Genomic DNA, 19069 nt, shown 5'->3' with positions numbered 1-19069 from the left:
AGCACGCGCACAGGCGTGCTCTGATCGAACACCCTCGCGCCCCACCCCACCAATAGGAATAGGAGCTCGCTCTAACTGCGCGAGAGCGCCCGCCCTTCCATCAGCAGTGACGTCATTGGACGGGCGAGTACCCGCTGGAGCGCGGCGGCGGGAATGTCCGGCGGGCTCGCGCCTGCAGGCCGCGCTCGAGCCCGCGCCAGTGCCCTGACGTTCTCGCATGAAAATGAGGCTGTCAGCTGGTCAATTTCTCAGTCCAAACGCGTCTTATCAAAGAAACACTAAGGATCGAATCATATCATTATGGGGACTGTTTGTTTTTCATGGCACTTTTGTTTGTTTTTCGTCCTGTTAAATACTTGTCGGTCCTTGGGAACTAGTGGGCTTGTAGGTAAGAGTTCCGAAATTTGAACCTTCTTACTGTAACCTTTTTATTCTTTTGAAAATGGTAAAAGGGGAATTTCATTGTTTTATTTTTAGTGAGGAGGGTGAGAGTACTTGTCAGTTGTTAGAAATTAGGGAAATATGAAGTGCTGCCAACGAATCCAGGTTTGGAATCTTTCTTTAATACCGTGGGCTTTTGATGGACTTTAGCAGTTATCAGTTGCGTCTAGCGAACATGTTCAAATTTGCAGCTAACTAACCCTTTTTCTTTTGCGCGAAAACATTTGTAACTTTCAGAAGTCATTAACACCACCAGCGCATTACTTTATTGTTGGCCAAGGAGCAAAATAAAGTACCTGGGGGGACATGGAACAAAGGAGTAAGCATTTTCTTTCAGTTGTGACCGTTTTGCATTTTAATGCTAATCTGGGACTCCTTTCAAGTTTTTAACAGTTTCAAAGTAATCGAGGTTAATAAAACACTTTTTTTTGGTAAACGTATTAAGTATGTTTAGAAAATCAACAGTTTAGATATTCTCTATTAAAGTTTTGTGGGATTTGAGAATTGACTAACTTTTTGCGTGGTGCAACCAATCTGAAAACCCGGACGGAAGGATTGGCTTCATTTTTTTAATGTTTTAAATTTGACACGTGATGATATATAGCAGTTAATTATTCTTTGCTAATAAGTTCTATCGTATTATACTTCAATCAGACATGCTAACTATGCTCAGCTTTGTGTGTATGTATATATAATCGGAAACCTTTACAAAATTGCATTAGTCAAATTAGGAGTTAATCTGGGCACCGAACTCTAGCACATTCTGCATGTTGTATGTATTAAGGAAAACATCCCTGAAGAGAAAGGGAGGATTTCTTACTTATTGCTCAACACACCGAGGAGTGACCCCCTCGAGCCTTAATGAAAAGCCCCCTTTGGACTCATTTGAAGTAATTCTGAGGGCGGCGGCGGTGCCATGGAATCCAGCTGTCAAGTCCGGAGAAACCATATGAGAGAAGCACTTGATAATGAGTCAAAATATGACCAGGCAGTTTTTCTTTTCTGCTTCACTGCATACGTCTCCTGCTGGAGCGCACTCTCATTTAGCTGAAATCACGTTTAGACTTGACTGAGTCGGCAAATTCAATTGATTTTTTTTTTTTAAAAATGAAAGCCGTTGTTTCCGTAAGGGCTTTGAATAATTGTCTCTGAATGAATGAGGTCGTACTCATTCAAGACTCGCGTAGCATTTTAACGCTCATTAAGTTTCTATTATTGTCATGTAATGGACCATTGCAGTCTATTAAATCTAGTATCAATGAGCCCTTCAGACACATCGAGGCTATCTTATCTTAAAACGTGCATCACAACAGAATATTGGGATACAGTAATAAACACGCCGGCGCGCAGTTTATTGGGACGCTTTGTGTTGTCTGACCTATTTCTTGTATTTACCTTTGGTGGGCAGACTCAGCGAGGAACTGTCTGGCTGTCCCAGACACAGATGGATCATTATACCGTGAATAAATCGATTACTAGTCAAATGCCAGTAAATAGAGCCGCCTTATTGACAGCAATCCATCAATCAGTAGCATTGGGCACCTGAAGGCGGCTGCTGTAATGTGACAGATCTCCGTAAGTCACCATTCAAAACCACTAACTAAAACATCTGCCCATTTTAAAAATCAGCTTCCAAAACATGAGTCGTCAATTTTTAACTGAAATACCTACAAAGTTAGTTTCATTCCACGCTTTACTTTGACTGGAAAATCGGATGCGCCCCAGAAAAGATCAGGATTGTCTTATATTGACATTATTTTATATCCAATCCAAAATAACTAGTTTTCTTTATATGCTTATGATATAAGCAAAGATTTATCCCACCAGAGACATGGAATAAATACATAGGCGTTGTTTATGACCATCCACATCAAGTTCTGTGTAGTTGACAGTAACGCTTGCGGTTGACAAGTATCCTACACAATTCTGCGGGATTGCTAAAATCATTGCCAGAGCAAATGTAAGGGAGTTCATAAAGCGGGATTTTTCGAAATTGATGTTTTGAGCCCGTATATCGGTAACTATAATGAGAAATCAAGAACATATATTTGAGATGGCTCGAGGCGGTTTGGTTTCACTGTCCCTGGCGACTATAAGACGGATCTAAACAAAATAATCATAATTTAACGCAACATTGCCTCTTAATTGCCCCGACTTCCTTTAAAAAAGGTTCAAGGTGCAATAGATTTAAGTAGACTTGACAACTGAAGAAGCTAGCTTCGCAAGAACAGGAATTTCCATTTTTATTTCTATATATATAAAGGCGCCCAGCGGTGTTATGAGAGGGAGACCGATGTGTATTTAAAAGAGATTGCTGCGTAGTTCGGCATTTTTTGTTGTGGCCTCCAGCAACCATAGAATAACATCGCCTTGTCACACACGGACACTCACAAGCTGCACATTTGTTCCGCCCATTCGTTTGGAATATTGGCCCCATGGGAATACTAGAAACTCAACAAGAAGGGCGGGGAGGGGGGGGGGGGTAATTCCTCGGCCCTTTTACCAACAGATGTACACTACTCACTAAACTTGTGCAAACCAGAAGGTATCAGTTTGTGCAGGACTGTTATCACTAATACCAAAAGCTGCAGAATTTGGAAATCTGGCGATTAAAATAAATGGATAGCAAATGGGCAACTTCCTCTTAACAGTTGTTATTTTAGTTGCATTCAGGTAGCTTTTTTCTGTTAAATTTAAACGTCACTGATCGGTTTAACAGCTCTTTTGTAAAGTGTAGGTCGGTTTACGTATTGCTCATGACGCTTGTGATCTGCAGGGACACTCGTCACTGAATTGTATTGCCCCAGTTTAAAAAAAAAGTCGATATTAGCACTTTGGTACAAAATATGCCGATGCATTATTTATTGAATGCAAGTTTAGTTCTGGACCGATTTTTGTACGAATCTCCACCTATTTTATACAAATGTATTGAAGCCAATTATTGTTGATTCTTGGTGTGGTGCCAACAAGGGACGAAGCAGTGCACATTTAAAGCGCGCAGGAGTCGGAAAGTGGTTATGCTTATTTCTTTAAGATATTTGGTGGAGCTTCTAATTCATGCAATAGAAACATATTGAGCAGCTAATAGGTTGGTTTCTTTCGTATTAGGGATAAGCATGAAAATTTTCAATATTGTAAGAGGAGCCAAGGTAAGTGCACGAGGTGGAGGGGTGGGAGTGGGGGAGGTGGGGGGAGGAGGAGGAATTGTAGGATATTCTGATAGAGGAAGTAGCCGGGAGGAGGATCGTGTGGAGCAGCGACACTGGCATAGCCTAGATGGGCCAAATGGCTTGCTTCAGTACTGCAATTTACATGGTATTGTAAATTCTCCAAATGCTGGATGGGAAGCCACGGAGAAATAGTACAGGGCCCCCAATGTCAGCATCCTAACCGTGCAGGACGCTTGCACATTTCATTTGCACATTTCACGATTCAAAATACTTGGGAGTTCTTGTACAAGGAGATGTAAAACCAGTAACACAGAAGAATAATGTGCCATTGTGGGTACCGTTTACTAAGAAACCAAGCTTGAGCACTTCTGTCGCATCGATATTTTTTTCGCATCATGTACGTGGAAAATGTGACCTGTTCTCCTTAATAACTGTCGCTGGCAGCGAGTCTGTGTAATTGTTGAATGAAATCTTGACGCTGTGTGTTTCTGCTCTGGTTCTAGATGTAGATGAGTGTGCGGTAGGAACGGACGACTGTCATATCGATGCAATCTGTCAAAATACGCCCAAATCCTACAAATGCATCTGCAAACCAGGCTATAAAGGCGACGGGAAGCAATGTGAAGGTACATTGGAGACTAACATCTGCTGGATCAGTTAATTGCCTTCCTCTCCTGAACATTTTTCTATTCCGATTTTCCAAGTAAATCCCTTTAGCCTCCGGGATCACGGGAAATTATTTTCTTTCATTGAACATCATGTGAATCTTTCTGTCTCTCATCTGTACAACCATTACACCATTATTTCTGTGGAATGATCTCGATACTGTAGTTAAAGTATTTGCTTTTTCTAAACATATTTTATGCCTCGTGCTTAGAGCCTGCTAGATACAAAATAAAATATTTGGTTTTAGCGTTCACGGTATAATTTCAGAACCTGTTAGACAAGGGAAACATTGTTTGGGGGGGGGGGGGGTGCGGGCTCAAAAGATGCCCCCGCTCTCCCTAACACACACACACACATATACAGACAGAGTTCTTGATCTTAGTCAGGCTGTCTTGGGGAGGTCCAGAGGATATGTGATATTTATCTGGTGGAGCAGAAGAATGAATATTTAAATATGTCAATGGATGTCACTCTTGGAAGCCATCTTTGTTTGATAGTGGCTTTGGCAAAGATCAGGAAGCAGGTTACCCATCTACTATCTTATTTGGGAAATTGTATCATATGACCTAAACATTAAACACATTATTTTCTAATATGATTTTCCTTAAAATATTATTGTTTAAAACTTGATTCAAAATCCACTTTTCTCTATCTTATTGCATGCTCAAACATATTTCTGAAACGTTCTGTTCCATCTGCAACATCTCATAAGTGATTTAGCACTCGCTATATAGAAGAACGTTCCAGTGTTTTGCAGCAGGAAAGAATGCTGAACTGCACGAGGACTGGGGAACTGAAAAAAAATTGCCAAGCTGATATGCTTTGAGTCTATTGCTGGAAGAAAGAGATGGCAAGGCTAAGGTCAATAGATTTTGAGAGTTCTGAAGAACAGGAGGATAATGGAGGAAAGTTTGGTATCTGATGGTGGAGTGAGAGACATTTTGCAGTGCTGTATACCATAAATCTCTCCTCAATAATTGCATAAATCTGCTTTCTGCACAGTGTGCTTCTTCCCTCTAAATGTTTATTTAACTTCCAATTTTTCTTTTCCAATTTCATTGATCTTTATGTTTTTAAGAAAGGTTATTAATTGTTTTGCATGCTTGCAGGTGAACCTGGCTCTGATTGGGTAAGTAAGAATAGAAGCAAACAAAGGTAGCTCCGCCCAGGTGGACAGCAGAAGATAAGTATTTGGGAGAATGGAATCCTCCTCCCAGTTACTTCCTCTACCAGAATATCTACCCATTCCTCTAAAGCTGCGGAGAGGAGGAGGAGGCATCCTAGTCACAGAGGATGCAGCTTGTCATTTAGGTTATGGTGATTTCAGTGTTCCATCAGGGCGGAAGGTTAATTGGAGACACTGAATTTGGGAGGTATAGGAAAAATGGGCAGGCACTTGGAAGATGATGACATGTTTAATGACTTTGGTAAGATAAGGAAGGTTAGAGATGGGCTTGTAATTTACAAGGACAGAGTGGTTGAGAATGACAGAGAAGGACAGTATCTGAGGAGGTGGAGCCATTTATAATGCCAAGCCAGCAGGATCTTGGTAACCTGGATCTTTCCGAGGAGGAGTTGGGGTTTACAACTAACTAGTCTATCTATAGCATTAGGTCATCAGTCCACCAATGAAACCTCTTGATTCCGGAAGAAGGGGGGAGCATTTTCCTTTGTAGCATTTTTATATAAACCAAATTTTATCAGTGATTACAATTAGCACATAATTGACCTCAGGATGACACCTATTTAGTCCATATCCATATAAGATGGAAAGTGAGTATAAATTCAGGAGCTGACTTTCTGTAGCCATTCCAGTGTAGTCCTCTTGTTAGTCTGGCAAAAGGGCTATAAATTCAATTAGACCTGGATAGAGTAGATTCCAATCTTCCCCTGTAGTTTCTGGGAGGGTTTTGTTTGGGGAAGAGTTGCCACTCACCTTCAACAAGGTCAACAACATCAGGCATATGGAAAAGAGTTGAGACTCTCAGGCCCAGAGTCTCCTGTCCCTGGCCAGTGAAACTTTAATGAGCTGCTGCATCACGCAAGAGCATATATACCAGTCTGCTGAACGGTCGATATTGGGCCCACCTGGCACTGATGACTTGAGGGTTTTCTGGGCATGTATTTCTGCTTGACTGCAGTTACATTTCGTGAGATTTGCCTATTAGGAAAATAATATCATTGCATAAACACTCACCTCCTTATTTAATGAGAACATATATTCTGTGTTAAATGAAAGCAAAACATAATATTCTAAGGTGGATGTGTATATTGTGACAGTTCTTTAAACAGATGTGTATTTTATTTTGTAATGAAAAAATAATGAAGTGCATACATGTACCCTACCATGAATAAGGAGTTGGTTGCAAAATTCCCAGCAGTTTTTGCTGTTTGAGAAATTATCCAATTGATCTGATAGAGGATAAGGAAAGGGTTTGCTCGTATTGATGTGGAGAAGGTCTTTCCTTAAGGGGAGTCCAAAGCCTGGTGTCATTATTGTAAGATAGTCATTGATAAATCCAAAAAGGAATTCAGGAGAAACTCCTTGATTCAGAATTTCGAAAATACAGATCTCACTATCACACAGAGCATTGTAGTGAATAACATAGATGCATTTAAGGGAAATCCAGATGTAAATAAGAGAGAACAGAGTAGAAGTATCTGTTGACAGTGAGATGAAGTAAGATGGGAGGAGGCTCGTGTGATGCATGAACACCGGCATAGAGCTATTGTGCCAAATGGCCTGTTTCTGTGTTATAAAATTTAATATATTTAAAAAGGTCTGCCAATCTTATGTTACCAACCTGAAGCATCATGTATGATTTGATGGACAAATCAAATATCCATCATTTGGATTTGCTTACAGTATAGATATTTGGCATAAAATGCATTATTCTTAGCTGTAAGTTCTGTTTTTTTGATTTCTAGCACAATGGCTAAACCAAACTGACTTGTGTCCTGAGAAAGACCACAACCATCATTACTGATAGTCTGCCCACAGCTGAAGTAACGTTTTCAAACCTGTACAGTCTGTATTAAGTCAGTTGTAAAAATGTAGAAGGCATGTTTTACTGCTACTGAAGAAGTTCATAACATCAGAGATCTTTGATTTAACTATTTCAACAACTGCAAGCGATAACCTTTCATCAAATGTAGATGCGCTGATTGTAGTGCATTTATTTGTAGAAGGGTGGCAAGTGCACAAGGGAGTATCAGGTCCTCGGTAGAATGGGAAAAAAAACTTTCTTGAATTTTTAATATTTGTCATTTCCTCCAGGCTTCTGATGAGCACTTGAGAAAGTGGGTCTCCTATTCAGACAATAGGCTTTTTGATGCTTTGTATTAAACAGATTACTGTACTATCTATGCAATCAGTTTTTCAAGGCACTCTATTGTTTCAAATATCTTGAGGCGTTGTAAGCCATTGATCCTGCCTGTATGATAGCAGAAGTTTCTCACTGCTTTGATACTCAATTTCTGCATTTCCTCTTTATAGCATTCGATTTTTGGATAATTCATACCATTAATCGGATTCCAGTCAATTTTTTTGTCAGACACATTTAAGTGACAGGGTTACTGCCTTGTTATTGTTAAATGCTCATATAAAAAGGGTGCCCAGCATTACTGGGGGCTGCTGAAAGATAGACGCAGGTTTCAAGAACCCAAGAAAGGAATGATGAAGGAACTGATATGAGATATTGTCTTTACAATCACACCTGCACATCTGTTCAGAGTCTGTGTACCTCTTGCCTCATTTACAGACTTTTCTCTGCATATCACCTTACATGCCTCCTGTTGACACCAATTAATCAAAGCCACATCCTAACCTTGCTGAAACAGCAACTGCATCCACGTCATATAGATGATCCTAAATTCAAACTAAAACCCTTAAGTGTGTGTGCACTAATTGACTCTTGGTTGGTTCAAATGTGTGATATATGACTTCCCAGATCTATCCTTTTGTGCTTTCTAGGTACTACCTGAATGCTGAGAATCTGTGAGGGAGGAGTCTCTTGGGACTGAGGAGGTCCTCATCTCATGGCAGCTAAGTCTTGAGATTGACCTGCTGCAGGCGGTATCTCTTGTGCTGCTGCAAGGGTAGGCCAGCCATGCCTCCTTTCTGCTACATTGTACAGGCATTTAAGGAAGAGGGTGGAAAGGCACATAAGTTCTGCTTTCCTGAGACAGCAGCCTCATGGGAAAGCATTCATGTCTTCCTACTTGAACTGGGTGGGTATTAGCTCTGCATGGAAACTGGAATCCCTAGGTTTGTGTTCCTAAAAATCAGATCAGTGAAACCCTGAAGGATGGTTTTCTGCAAACAGTTACTGAGGCTGTTTAGCCAGATGAGATAACCTTCTCCATCCTGGTGCCAAGGCCTTACTGGCAGCAGCTTGAGCATTCACGGCAGAAATTAGTCGTAGTGGTAGACTCCTTGTTATTCAAGTCCAAGCTGTAAATGATTTCAAAGGTCACATTTTTTACAGCTAAATTTATGCTGCGCAAATTAATTGTAATGGAGGAAGAGTGCATGCTGCTGCCCCATTTTCTTGGCTACTTCTGGATGACCCCCGGGACGAGGAGGTTCCAAGATGTCCGGGGAGCTTGGCAGCCACAGTGGATGATCAGTACAGGGTGGGCAGAAACTAATACTGCTCTTAGAGCATCATTGTGTTGGTCAATATGGACTGTAGTCCTACAAAGCCATGCAATACAGTGCAATAGGTATGGACTGTTGACTTGAATGCTCTTGAAGACTATCCTGAATGTATGTTTGATGCTCTTTAAATATCTTTCCTTCAAAAAGCATATCCTGAGAGATCTGGTTCTCTCGGTTCTTTAATCAAGGCCAATTCCACATATCCTCTGGTCAGCAATGCTTGCTTCCTCATTTTTCACCCCGGGTTTTCCTGACCATTTCTACTCTGTGTGTCATCTTGTGCATTCCAGTCTTGCTTATTCCCTGAGGTGATGGGTTGGGCTGGTAGTCACTTGTAATATTTCTTAGAGCCAGGAGGACCTTGTGCTCCTTCGGGCTCCACAGAAATTAAACTGTTAAAAGTTTTCTGGCCATCTTTTGAGGGGCTCCGTAAGACATAAAACATCAGGGTGGAGCGTGTGTGTCACCAGCTGTGACAAACTTTTTTTCCTTTATTCTTTCATGGCATGTGCATGTCACTGCCAAAGTCACCATTTGTTGTCCATCCCTAATTGCCCTGGAACTGATTAGCTTACCAGGTCATTTCAGAGGGCAGTTAAAAGTCAACAACGCTGTTATGAATCTGGAGTCACATGTAGGCCAGACTAGGTAAGGACAGCAGATTTCCTTCCTTGAAGGCCATTAGTGATCCAAATTGTTTTTATGACAATCGACAATAGTTTCATGTGGCAGAATTTTACATCCCGCGGGTGGGTGCGTGTTTGATCTGATCAGGCATAAAATCGTACGAGATGATGCCAGGCGAGTGCTCTGGCGTCTTCGCACACTTGCACGATATTTCATTTGGCAGGCGCATGCAGCAGTCAGAAGCTCACCGGCTGACAATTAAGCAGGCAATTAAGCCCACTAATGGTACAATTGTCTCTTTTTTTTGTGGCCCGTCCAACCTTATGGTTGAAGGAATGGCCAATCGGCCATTTACACTTATCATGAAACCTCATCCAAGGGCTGGATGAAATCTCCATCAGGAAATATCGGGGAACAGTATTTTTTATGAGAAATGCTTTTGGGTGCTTGATTGTGATGCATGGACATTTTGTTGCAGCTTTTTAGTGCTTTATTTTATTATTTGCAAATCTATAGCTTGTTGAGGCAACTGTCTGCCTTAAGGGAGCTCTCTTGCAGTGCTCACCCAAGCCTATGTGACTTTGTTGCCCATCCTCTTCCTGTCCCCACCCTGGCAATGCTGAGGTTTTCATTGCGTATTTCACGCTGGCTGGCTGTTAATTGGCCAATAGGGGAATGTTTCATGACCACTCCCAGGCCTGCCAAACGTGCACGCCCAATGAGGGAAAAATTCAGCCCATGGTCACTATTACAGAGGCTAGCTTTCCATTCCAGATTTTATTCACTGAATTTAAATTCCACCAGCTGCCATGATGGGGCTTGAACCCATGTCCCCAGAGCATTAACCTAGATCACTGGTTTAGTACTATAGTGACATTACCACTATACTGCCATCTTTCCATTATGAGCTCTCTCCATGTGCAGATCAATTTCAGTTGGCATCATACAATCATCACTCAGGCTCCAATTTTCAGTTACGCACCTGACACAGCTAGAAGCCACTGGCTTCCAATTTGGCAGCCAGTACACTTCCTACTTAAGTGGAGCAAGTAGAATAGGAGTAATGACTAAATAGTAAACAGGAAAAAGCCCTCCAGGAATTCAGAGTTAATTAAGAACCTGGGTACATCCAATTTATGTACCAGTGGTGCTGGATTCCAACACATAGGTCTCAAACAGTCTGCTGCAACCTGAAATCTTTTTGGGACTCACTAAAGTCAAAACCTTCACACTGGGAACTGCTTCCATGAGCATAAGTCCTACATAAAATAAAATAAGTTTTTGATCCCAATTCAACCTCTGTTCAATGTTAACCGCCAAAATGTTGAATTTGGGACTCGGTGATGGTGGTACTGTTGAAGATCAGGAGGAGATGTACTTTTTCTACCCCCCCCCCCGTTTATGTTCATTATCTGACATGTGGTGTTAATTGGATCCCATGCCAAATGGTGAAGTATGAAACTTGATGCAAATCCTTTTTCTTGATAATAGGTTTATTTGCAGAATGTGGCATTGCATGTCCACCTACTAACCCAATGTCCCAGCAGTCTCTCTTTATACTCGTGAGTGGAACAAATTAACAAATAAACCAGTTGAAACAAAAAACAATTGAACCAATTGATAGCCCCTAAGGGGCACTGCAACTAAATAAAAACTTTCATAAATAAAAAAATAAAAAAGGTAAATAAAAACTTTCATGTGGTGTCTGCCGGCACTGGCAAGGCCTTCCTTGCCCAGTGGGCACCGTGGAGTCTGGGGTGCTTTATCGACACTGATAATCACTTTTTGATTTAATGTTTGTAAGTTTCCTTTAAATTTTGTCTTTGGTCTTGCGGTTACCCTAATTTGGGGGCTGCATTTATTTTGTCCCTGATTTTGTTAATTTAGTTTATTTGGTTGACTCCAAAACAGTTAAATAAAAACTTTAAAGGAACCTTTCTGAATTAAATAAAATGTTGTTTTGGGAGCTGAGGAAGTACTCAAGCACCACACGGTGCCTACCAGTTGCGGAATACCTCAGCATGCGAGTGGACCACATGCTTTCTCTCCAGGATCACCCAGCCATGAACATAGCTGTGAAAGAGAGACAGACAGTCGCGCCAGACAACCACCTTGCCCACCCGCTGTCTGGACCTGTTAATGGCCAGCTTGGTCACCCCATGAGCAGGCTAACAAGGAGGTGGTCCTCCTCCCCTGCCTCCCTCTGCACCAGGTGGTCAAAGATCAAGAGCGTGGGACTGAAGTGCAGCCTAAACATGAGGGGTAACCTTCAAAAAATTCAAAGGTGCAACCTACTACAATCTAGGTATGCATAGAATATGGATTCCTCAAGGCCGCAGAAAATACAGCCTGGGAGTCTGTGAACCATCTTAATCTATGGTTGTATGGGACTGCTGCATGCAACACCCACCATGCTAGATCCCCGATGGAAAGGGGGAGGACTCCCAGCTGGAGAACCTGCCACTGGGGTCCCTCATTACTGTTGGATGGCAGGGTGGAGAGTCTCTCTTTATAGTTGCTCTGGTTTTTAATTAAACTGTGTTTATTGGAGTTTCTTAGCAATATAATTAATATACTATGAACACTTGAGTGAAACAAATGTTGCCTGCTTCTTGTCAGCCCAGATCTGGATGTTATCCAGGTCTTACTGCAGTTTGGCATGGGCTGCTTGATTATTGAAGGAATTGTGAATGGAGTTAAACACTGTGGAATGCTTAGTTAAAAATGTCACGCCTGACCTTATGACGGTGGGATGGTCATTGATGAAGGAGCTAAAAGTGGTGTGGTCAAGGATGCTTCCCTGAGCAACTGTAAAAATGATGCAGTAATGCCATCAAAGACCAGGACTGGGCTCCAATAACCACAGCCATGTTCCTTTGCACCTGGTACGTCTCAACCTACTGGAAGGTTCATTCTTTGACCCTATTCAGTTTCATTTTTCTTTCATGCTCATTAGTTTCATAATCAGTCAATTGCTGTCTTGATGTTGAGGGGTTCTCCAGTCATTGGCTCCTCAGTAATATGAAGCTGCTTTTCCATTGTCTACTTTTTTTTTATTCCTTCATGGGACATGGGTGTCACTGGCTGGCCAGCATTTTTATTGCCTGTCCTTATTTGACTTTGAGAAGGTGGTGGTGAGCCACCTTTATGAACCACTGCAGTCCATGTGGTATAGCTACACCCACTGTGCTGTTTGGGAGGAAGTTCCAGGATTTTGGTGAAAGGGTGAAAAGTTGAATTTTGTGTAGTTTTTCAACCAAGTATCCTGGCACTCAGTCAGTTTGAGAGACTTTTGCGTACTATCTTCAGGATGCAAGCTTTTCCTTTATTTCTTTGTAGCTAAGTATTCAACGTGTTGTCTGATTAGAACATTGTATAATTGAACCGTGATTTTGACTTATACTTTCTATTTTGATTATGTTCATAAATCTATTTTCTTCATTGATTGCTGCTCTTGTATGTGTGGATATGTTGGCCTCAAAGCAGCATTCCAGGCAGGTGCATCCAAACTGAAGGTGGCAATGGCTTCAGAACTGACTCCCTCAGATATTGCCATGTCAATATGATATCTAATTTACATGGTGCTCATGGGTGTCTATGCCTCTATTGGTGCATCTCTGGTGCCTATTGAGATGACACTGCTGGAAATTTCAGTGCCAGGTCTCAAGGGGAAGGGAAGCCCATCACCCACCACCACCCTGACCCCATAAATATCTTCCCTTCAGGCTCTGCAAAAGGGAATGATAGAAAAATGCCTCAACCATCTTCAGTGGCCCAGGCCATTTCTGTGACCTGGTGCTTACTTCTGTTCTCCTGATGCTCACTGGACATTCCAGCCTTCAGCCTACAGGCTGGGCTGAGGAAATTCCTAGTCTGGGTGTCCCTATCCCTGTACTTGAATCTAGCTTCACCTCTTTTCATGGTTAGCTTTGTAAGGTACAAGCTGAGGTTCCTGGCAAAACTGGTAAATAAGTTTCAACCCTGTTATGTAGCAAGTGTAACAATACTTTATCTTTTATTTTAACCCTTAGCTATTTTGACATAATTCACAAAGTGTGCATACAGAATGCTTTTTAAAAAAGTTCCCTACATGATATACTCACTCATGTGTTACATTAAACTAATTTTGCAGCAGCCTGGTTGCCTCTTCAAATTAAACTCCACTTCCCACACCCCCCAAAAAAGTTTTTAATGTTATTTAAAGACATAATGTTAAAAGACTTTTAAAGTCTTTGAACTTAATCAGTTTTTATTAGAATTTGAGAACCTATGTATTAATGTAAATTTAAAATAGGAGGGGTCTGCTCCTGGACAAATGCCTCTAAGTTTAAATGTTAATGCCAGCCCTGACAAGAAATACTGTGCTTGATTTGATCATTAAGAGCCAATGAGAATTGTCAGGCTTTCTTCAGAACTCAAGCCAGTTTTACCTGCCTGGGACTTTGATAAACCAATCCACTGTATTTCAGTTCTTGTACTGATAAATAGACTTTCCATTACTATCACCTGTGGCTTGATCAGAAACTTTTCTGACCTTCAGATTTTCATGCTTAGCTTAAGTTCTGTGCAAGAAGAATTATTTTGTGTTACAAATAATGCCTTCAGAATCCTGCTTAAGTTGATTATGTTGTTCAGTTTCACAGCAATGCTGTTGGATCATATTATAGGCCAGTTATTCCAGAGTTGTTGAAGTTTATCTGATTTAGTTTCTGTTATTAAATGGATACTAAACTCCCCTTTTCAAATGGTTCCAATCCTAATTTTAAGTGCGTAATTTATAATGATGGATAGTTCTGTATTTTCTTCATTGATTGCTGCTCTTGTATGTGTGGATATGTTGGCCTCAAAGCAGCATTCCAGGCAGGTGCATCCAAACTGAAGGTGGCAATGGCTTCAGAACTGACTCCCTCAGATATTGCCATGTCAATATGATATCTAATTTACATGGTGCTCATGGGTGTCTATGCCTCTATTGGTGCATCTCTGGTGCCTATTGAGATGACACTGCTGGAAATTTCAGTGCCAGGTCTCAAGGGGAAGGGAAGCCCATCACCCACCACCACCCTGACCCCATAAATATCTTCCCTTCAGGCTCTGCAAAAGGGAATGATAGAAAAATGCCTCAACCATCTTCAGTGGCCCAGGCCATTTCTGTGACCTGGTGCTTACTTCTGTTCTCCTGATGCTCACTGGACATTCCAGCCTTCAGCCTACAGGCTGGGCTGAGGAAATTCCTAGTCTGGGTGTCCCTATCCCTGTACTTGAATCTAGCTTCACCTCTTTTCATGGTTAGCTTTGTAAGGTACAAGCTGAGGTTCCTGGCAAAACTTGTAAATAAGTTTCAACCCTGTTATGTAGCAAGTGTAACAATACTTTATCTTTTATTTTAACCCTTAGCTATTTTGACATAATTCACAAAGTGTGCATACAGAATGCTTTTTAAAAAAGTTCCCTACATGATATACTCACTCATGTGTTACATTAAACTAATTTTGCAGCAGCCTGGTTGCCTCTTCAAATTAAACTCCACTTCCCACACCCCCCAAAAAAGTTTTTAATGTTATTTAAAGACATAATGTTAAAAGACTTTTAAAGTCTTTGAACTTAATCAGTTTTTATTAGAATTTGAGAACCTATGTATTAATGTAAATTTAAAATAGGAGGGGTCTGCTTCTGGACAAATGCCTCTAAGTTTAAATGTTAATGCCAGCCCTGACAAGAAATACTGTGCTTGATTTGATCATTAAGAGCCAATGAGAATTGTCAGGCTTTCTTCAGAACTCAAGCCAGTTTTACCTGCCTGGGACTTTGATAAACCAATCCACTGTATTTCAGTTCTTGTACTGATAAATAGACTTTCCATTACTATCACCTGTGGCTTGATCAGAAACTTTTCTGACCTTCAGATTTTCATGCTTAGCTTAAGTTCTGTGCAAGAAGAATTATTTTGTGTTACAAATAATGCCTTCAGAATCCTGCTTAAGTTGATTATGTTGTTCAGTTTCACAGCAATGCTGTTGGATCATATTATAGGCCAGTTATTCCAGAGTTGTTGAAGTTTATCTGATTTAGTTTCTGTTATTAAATGGATACTAAACTCCCCTTTTCAAATGGTTCCAATCCTAATTTTAAGTGCGTAATTTATAATGATGGATAGTTCTGTATCAGTATTATTTCAATTAGTATGAACAGGGCTAACAACTATAAGTTCATTACCAGCTGTGTTGGCATGGCATCCTACTCTTACTGTATATAAATATTTTGTATGTATATGGCATAGCTACTGAATACAGTTGTTAAATGTATAGGCACGGACAGGTCAGTTTAAGGAAGCTAAGAACCATATAACTGCAATTGAGCTTCATGTACATCTTGGAAATGCTAGTGAAAATTATTGTATATATATTAGAGGAATGTGGAATGAAACAAGGTGGGAAAAGTACAGATGACTTTGTTAATTGGATTGAGTAGAGGCTGGAATAAACACTTCCTCTTTATAACCTATCAAAATTAACACCAGAAAAATTAAAGTAATTAAACGTTCATATAACATTGCACACAATAATTCCCAGACGACTGTCTTTGAGGGGACAGAAGCATTTGGAAAGTATTTTGCTGGATTGCAGACCCTGGTCTGTTGCTTCTCTTCCAGAATAGGGATTGGTCTACTGGAGTTGATTGTATATTAAATATATTTAATTTTATGCTGGTGGTGGGCAATAACTGGGGATTCACTTGTGCTCCTATAAATAGACACCCTTCCATGACCAGTGACACTGGGGAAGATGGAGTGGATTATCAACCCCGGGAATGCCATTTTAATTTGAATCATGCAGTTTAGTTTAAAGTTTTGGTTTATTTTAGGAGATATTGGCTTAGTAATGCCCCTTTCAAAAGGTGGGCAGAGGTAATGCTTTCTCCCCTGTTAGTCTGCAAATAATATGTCTCAAATACTAATGAACTGATTTCAACAAAACTGGTTACACCAATAGATTGCAGCCCAAGCAAGAGCTGATTAGTTTTTGATGAAGATGCAGATCTGGAAAGTTTTCCAAATATGTGATAATGCAAACTGTAATTATATACATCATTACAGAGCAAAATCACTCAATGTAATAAAACAATTCCTAGCTATTTCACTGTTCATCCTCACAACTAAGACATTTAAGAGGTAAAATCCTTTATTCCTATTAATATTCTTGTGGAACAACTGGTAGATATACAAAATGTTTTTTCTGGTTTTGTACTTGAGCTCTCTTTTTCACAAAAATTACCAACAGCAGTATTGTACCTCTTTACTCCTCCGACCTTTTAGCCCCAATTTTCCTGGATTCCACTTTACACATTTTGCCTGATTGTCCTGGCAAAATTAAGTCAAAATTTCCCGTGCAGTTCTTTTGCCCACACATGAAAGTGTAAAATACGTAAAATAAGTGCAAAATGCAGTACCATCATTAAGGGTATTAGGGCTGTTATCTTCAGCCATGATACCTCACACTCAGAGGACCCTGGTCTGTTGCTTCTCTTCCAGAATAGGGATTGGTCTACTGGAGTTGATTGTATATTAAATATATTTAATTTTATGCAGGTGGTGGGCAATAACTGGGGATTCACTTGTGCTCCTATAAATAGACACCCTTCCATGACCAGTGACACTGGGGAAGATGGAGTGGATTACAAACCCCGGGAATGCCATTTTAATTTGAATCATGCAGTTTAGTTTAAAGTTTTGGTTTATTTTAGGAGATATTGGCTTATTAATGCCCCTTTCAAAAGGTGGGCAGAGGTAATACTTTCTCCCCTGTTAGTCTGCAAATAATATGTCTCAAATACTAATGAACTGATTTCAACAAAACTGGTTACACCAATAGATTGCAGCCCAAGCAAGAGCTGATTAGTTTTTGATGAAGATGCAGATCTGGATCTGGATTCTGGAATTTTTTAAAGGTTGCATCTGTTAACATTGACAGATGAATCCTTGAAGAATGTTGTGGTTTGTTAGGTTTAGAAATTTGTTGATTGCTTTAGGATGTTGTGGATTGTCTCAGTTCCTGTGGTGTAATTTGTCACAGCTGTCAAAAGTTGAGCAGAGTTTTCAGTGCAGGATGTTGGCCATGGATTGGCCTGATGTCTCCTCGGTGTGGTGGTAGCTCTTAGTAAAAATATTTATTTTTTCAGCTTTGTAGTTACAGAGCATCCACCAGGCAGGGAAAAGCCTTGGGAAAGAGCTGTGTAATTGTAATAACGTTGAGTTGAGACAGCATGGTGGAGGTAAGCACTCTATTGTGTAACTCTTCATTTTATATTTATGGGTTTCTCAAAAAAGGTATAGATAGACAGACAGATTGAAACTTTGGTGGTTGGGTTAGGAGGTTCACCTCTGAAATGTGGATCTCAGTAAATAAGTACTTATAAAAGTGTGTAAAGATTGGTTCAAGTTCTATCCTTCACTAGCTTTCTGGAGTGTAACAACTGGAAGCTGCTTTATCTTTCTAAATACATGGGTCAAAAAGTTTAATGTGCATTAAGGTGGGTGGCACTTTCATATCTTGCCAGTCACAGTAAGAAAACAAATCAAAAATAAAATGCCAAGAGAATTGCCAAGGAAGCCAGAAATCTCAGTTACACTGATATCAGGTGACTTTGAGCTGTGCTGTACCTAACATTTTGGGTATAAATCTATGCCAATGCATTATTTGCATAACTCTAAGAAACTAGCGTGAGCTGATCTTTTGGGCTTCAACAGATTTCTTCTTTGATATCAGGAAGTTCTTTACAGAAAGAATGATCAATGTATGAAATAAACTTTGTGGAGGCAGAAGCTCTTTTATCATTTAAAAAGCAGTATTGGCGAGACAACATGTAGAGTATTGTGTACAGTTTTGGTCTCCTTATTTAAGAAAGGACAGAATTGCATTAGAAGCAGTTCAGAGAAGGTTCACTTGACTGATTCCTCAAATGAGGAGGTGGGGTGGGGTTATCTGTGAGAAAAGGTTGTCCAGGTTGGGCCTGTATCTATTGAAGTTTAGAAAAATGAAAGGTGACCTTATTGACACCCAAGATCCTGAGGGGCCTTGACATGGTGGATCCTGAAAGCTTGTTTTGCCTTGAGAGAGATTAGAAATGGGGGCATAGCATAAAAAAAAATATATGGCTCTCCCATTTACGACAGAAATGAGGAGAATATTTTCTGAGGGTCGTAGATCTGTGGAATTCTCTTCCCCAGAGAGCTGCTGAGGCAGGGTCATGGAATATTTTTAATGCTGAGTTAGATCGGTTCTTTTGTCAATCAAGAATCTAAGGTTATCGGGGGTAGACAGGGAAGTGGAGTTGGAGCCACAATCAGATCAGCCATGATTTTATTGAATGGCGGAGCAGGCTCGAGGAGCTGAATGGCCTACTCCTGGTATTAACTTGTATGTTCACATACAACCACAGTGGCCATTGATGGCAGGAATGCATGTTTAAAGCGGTGAATGGAACGCTTTTGCCTGGAAGGTGCTGA

At 40.6% G+C, this 19069-nt stretch overlaps 1 protein-coding gene across 2 annotated transcripts in view; it reads left to right on the top strand.

Moving 5' to 3' along the window:
* The first annotated feature begins 224 nt into the window (after positions 1-224).
* Positions 225-19069, top strand: part of scube1 (signal peptide, CUB domain, EGF-like 1) — a 386703-nt gene continuing 367858 nt past the window's right edge. For both annotated transcript variants that reach the window (XM_041216271.1, XM_041216270.1), the window contains exons 1-2: positions 225-388; positions 4115-4237. In XM_041216271.1, coding sequence (XP_041072205.1) covers positions 301-388; positions 4115-4237 — 211 coding nt within the window. In that variant the 5' untranslated portion in view covers positions 225-300. The remainder of the gene's footprint in view (positions 389-4114; positions 4238-19069) is intronic.

This window comes from Carcharodon carcharias, chromosome 21 (genome assembly GCF_017639515.1).
Source record: "Carcharodon carcharias isolate sCarCar2 chromosome 21, sCarCar2.pri, whole genome shotgun sequence".
NCBI lineage: Eukaryota > Metazoa > Chordata > Chondrichthyes > Lamniformes > Lamnidae > Carcharodon > Carcharodon carcharias.
This window is presented reverse-complemented; position numbering and strand designations above follow the sequence as displayed.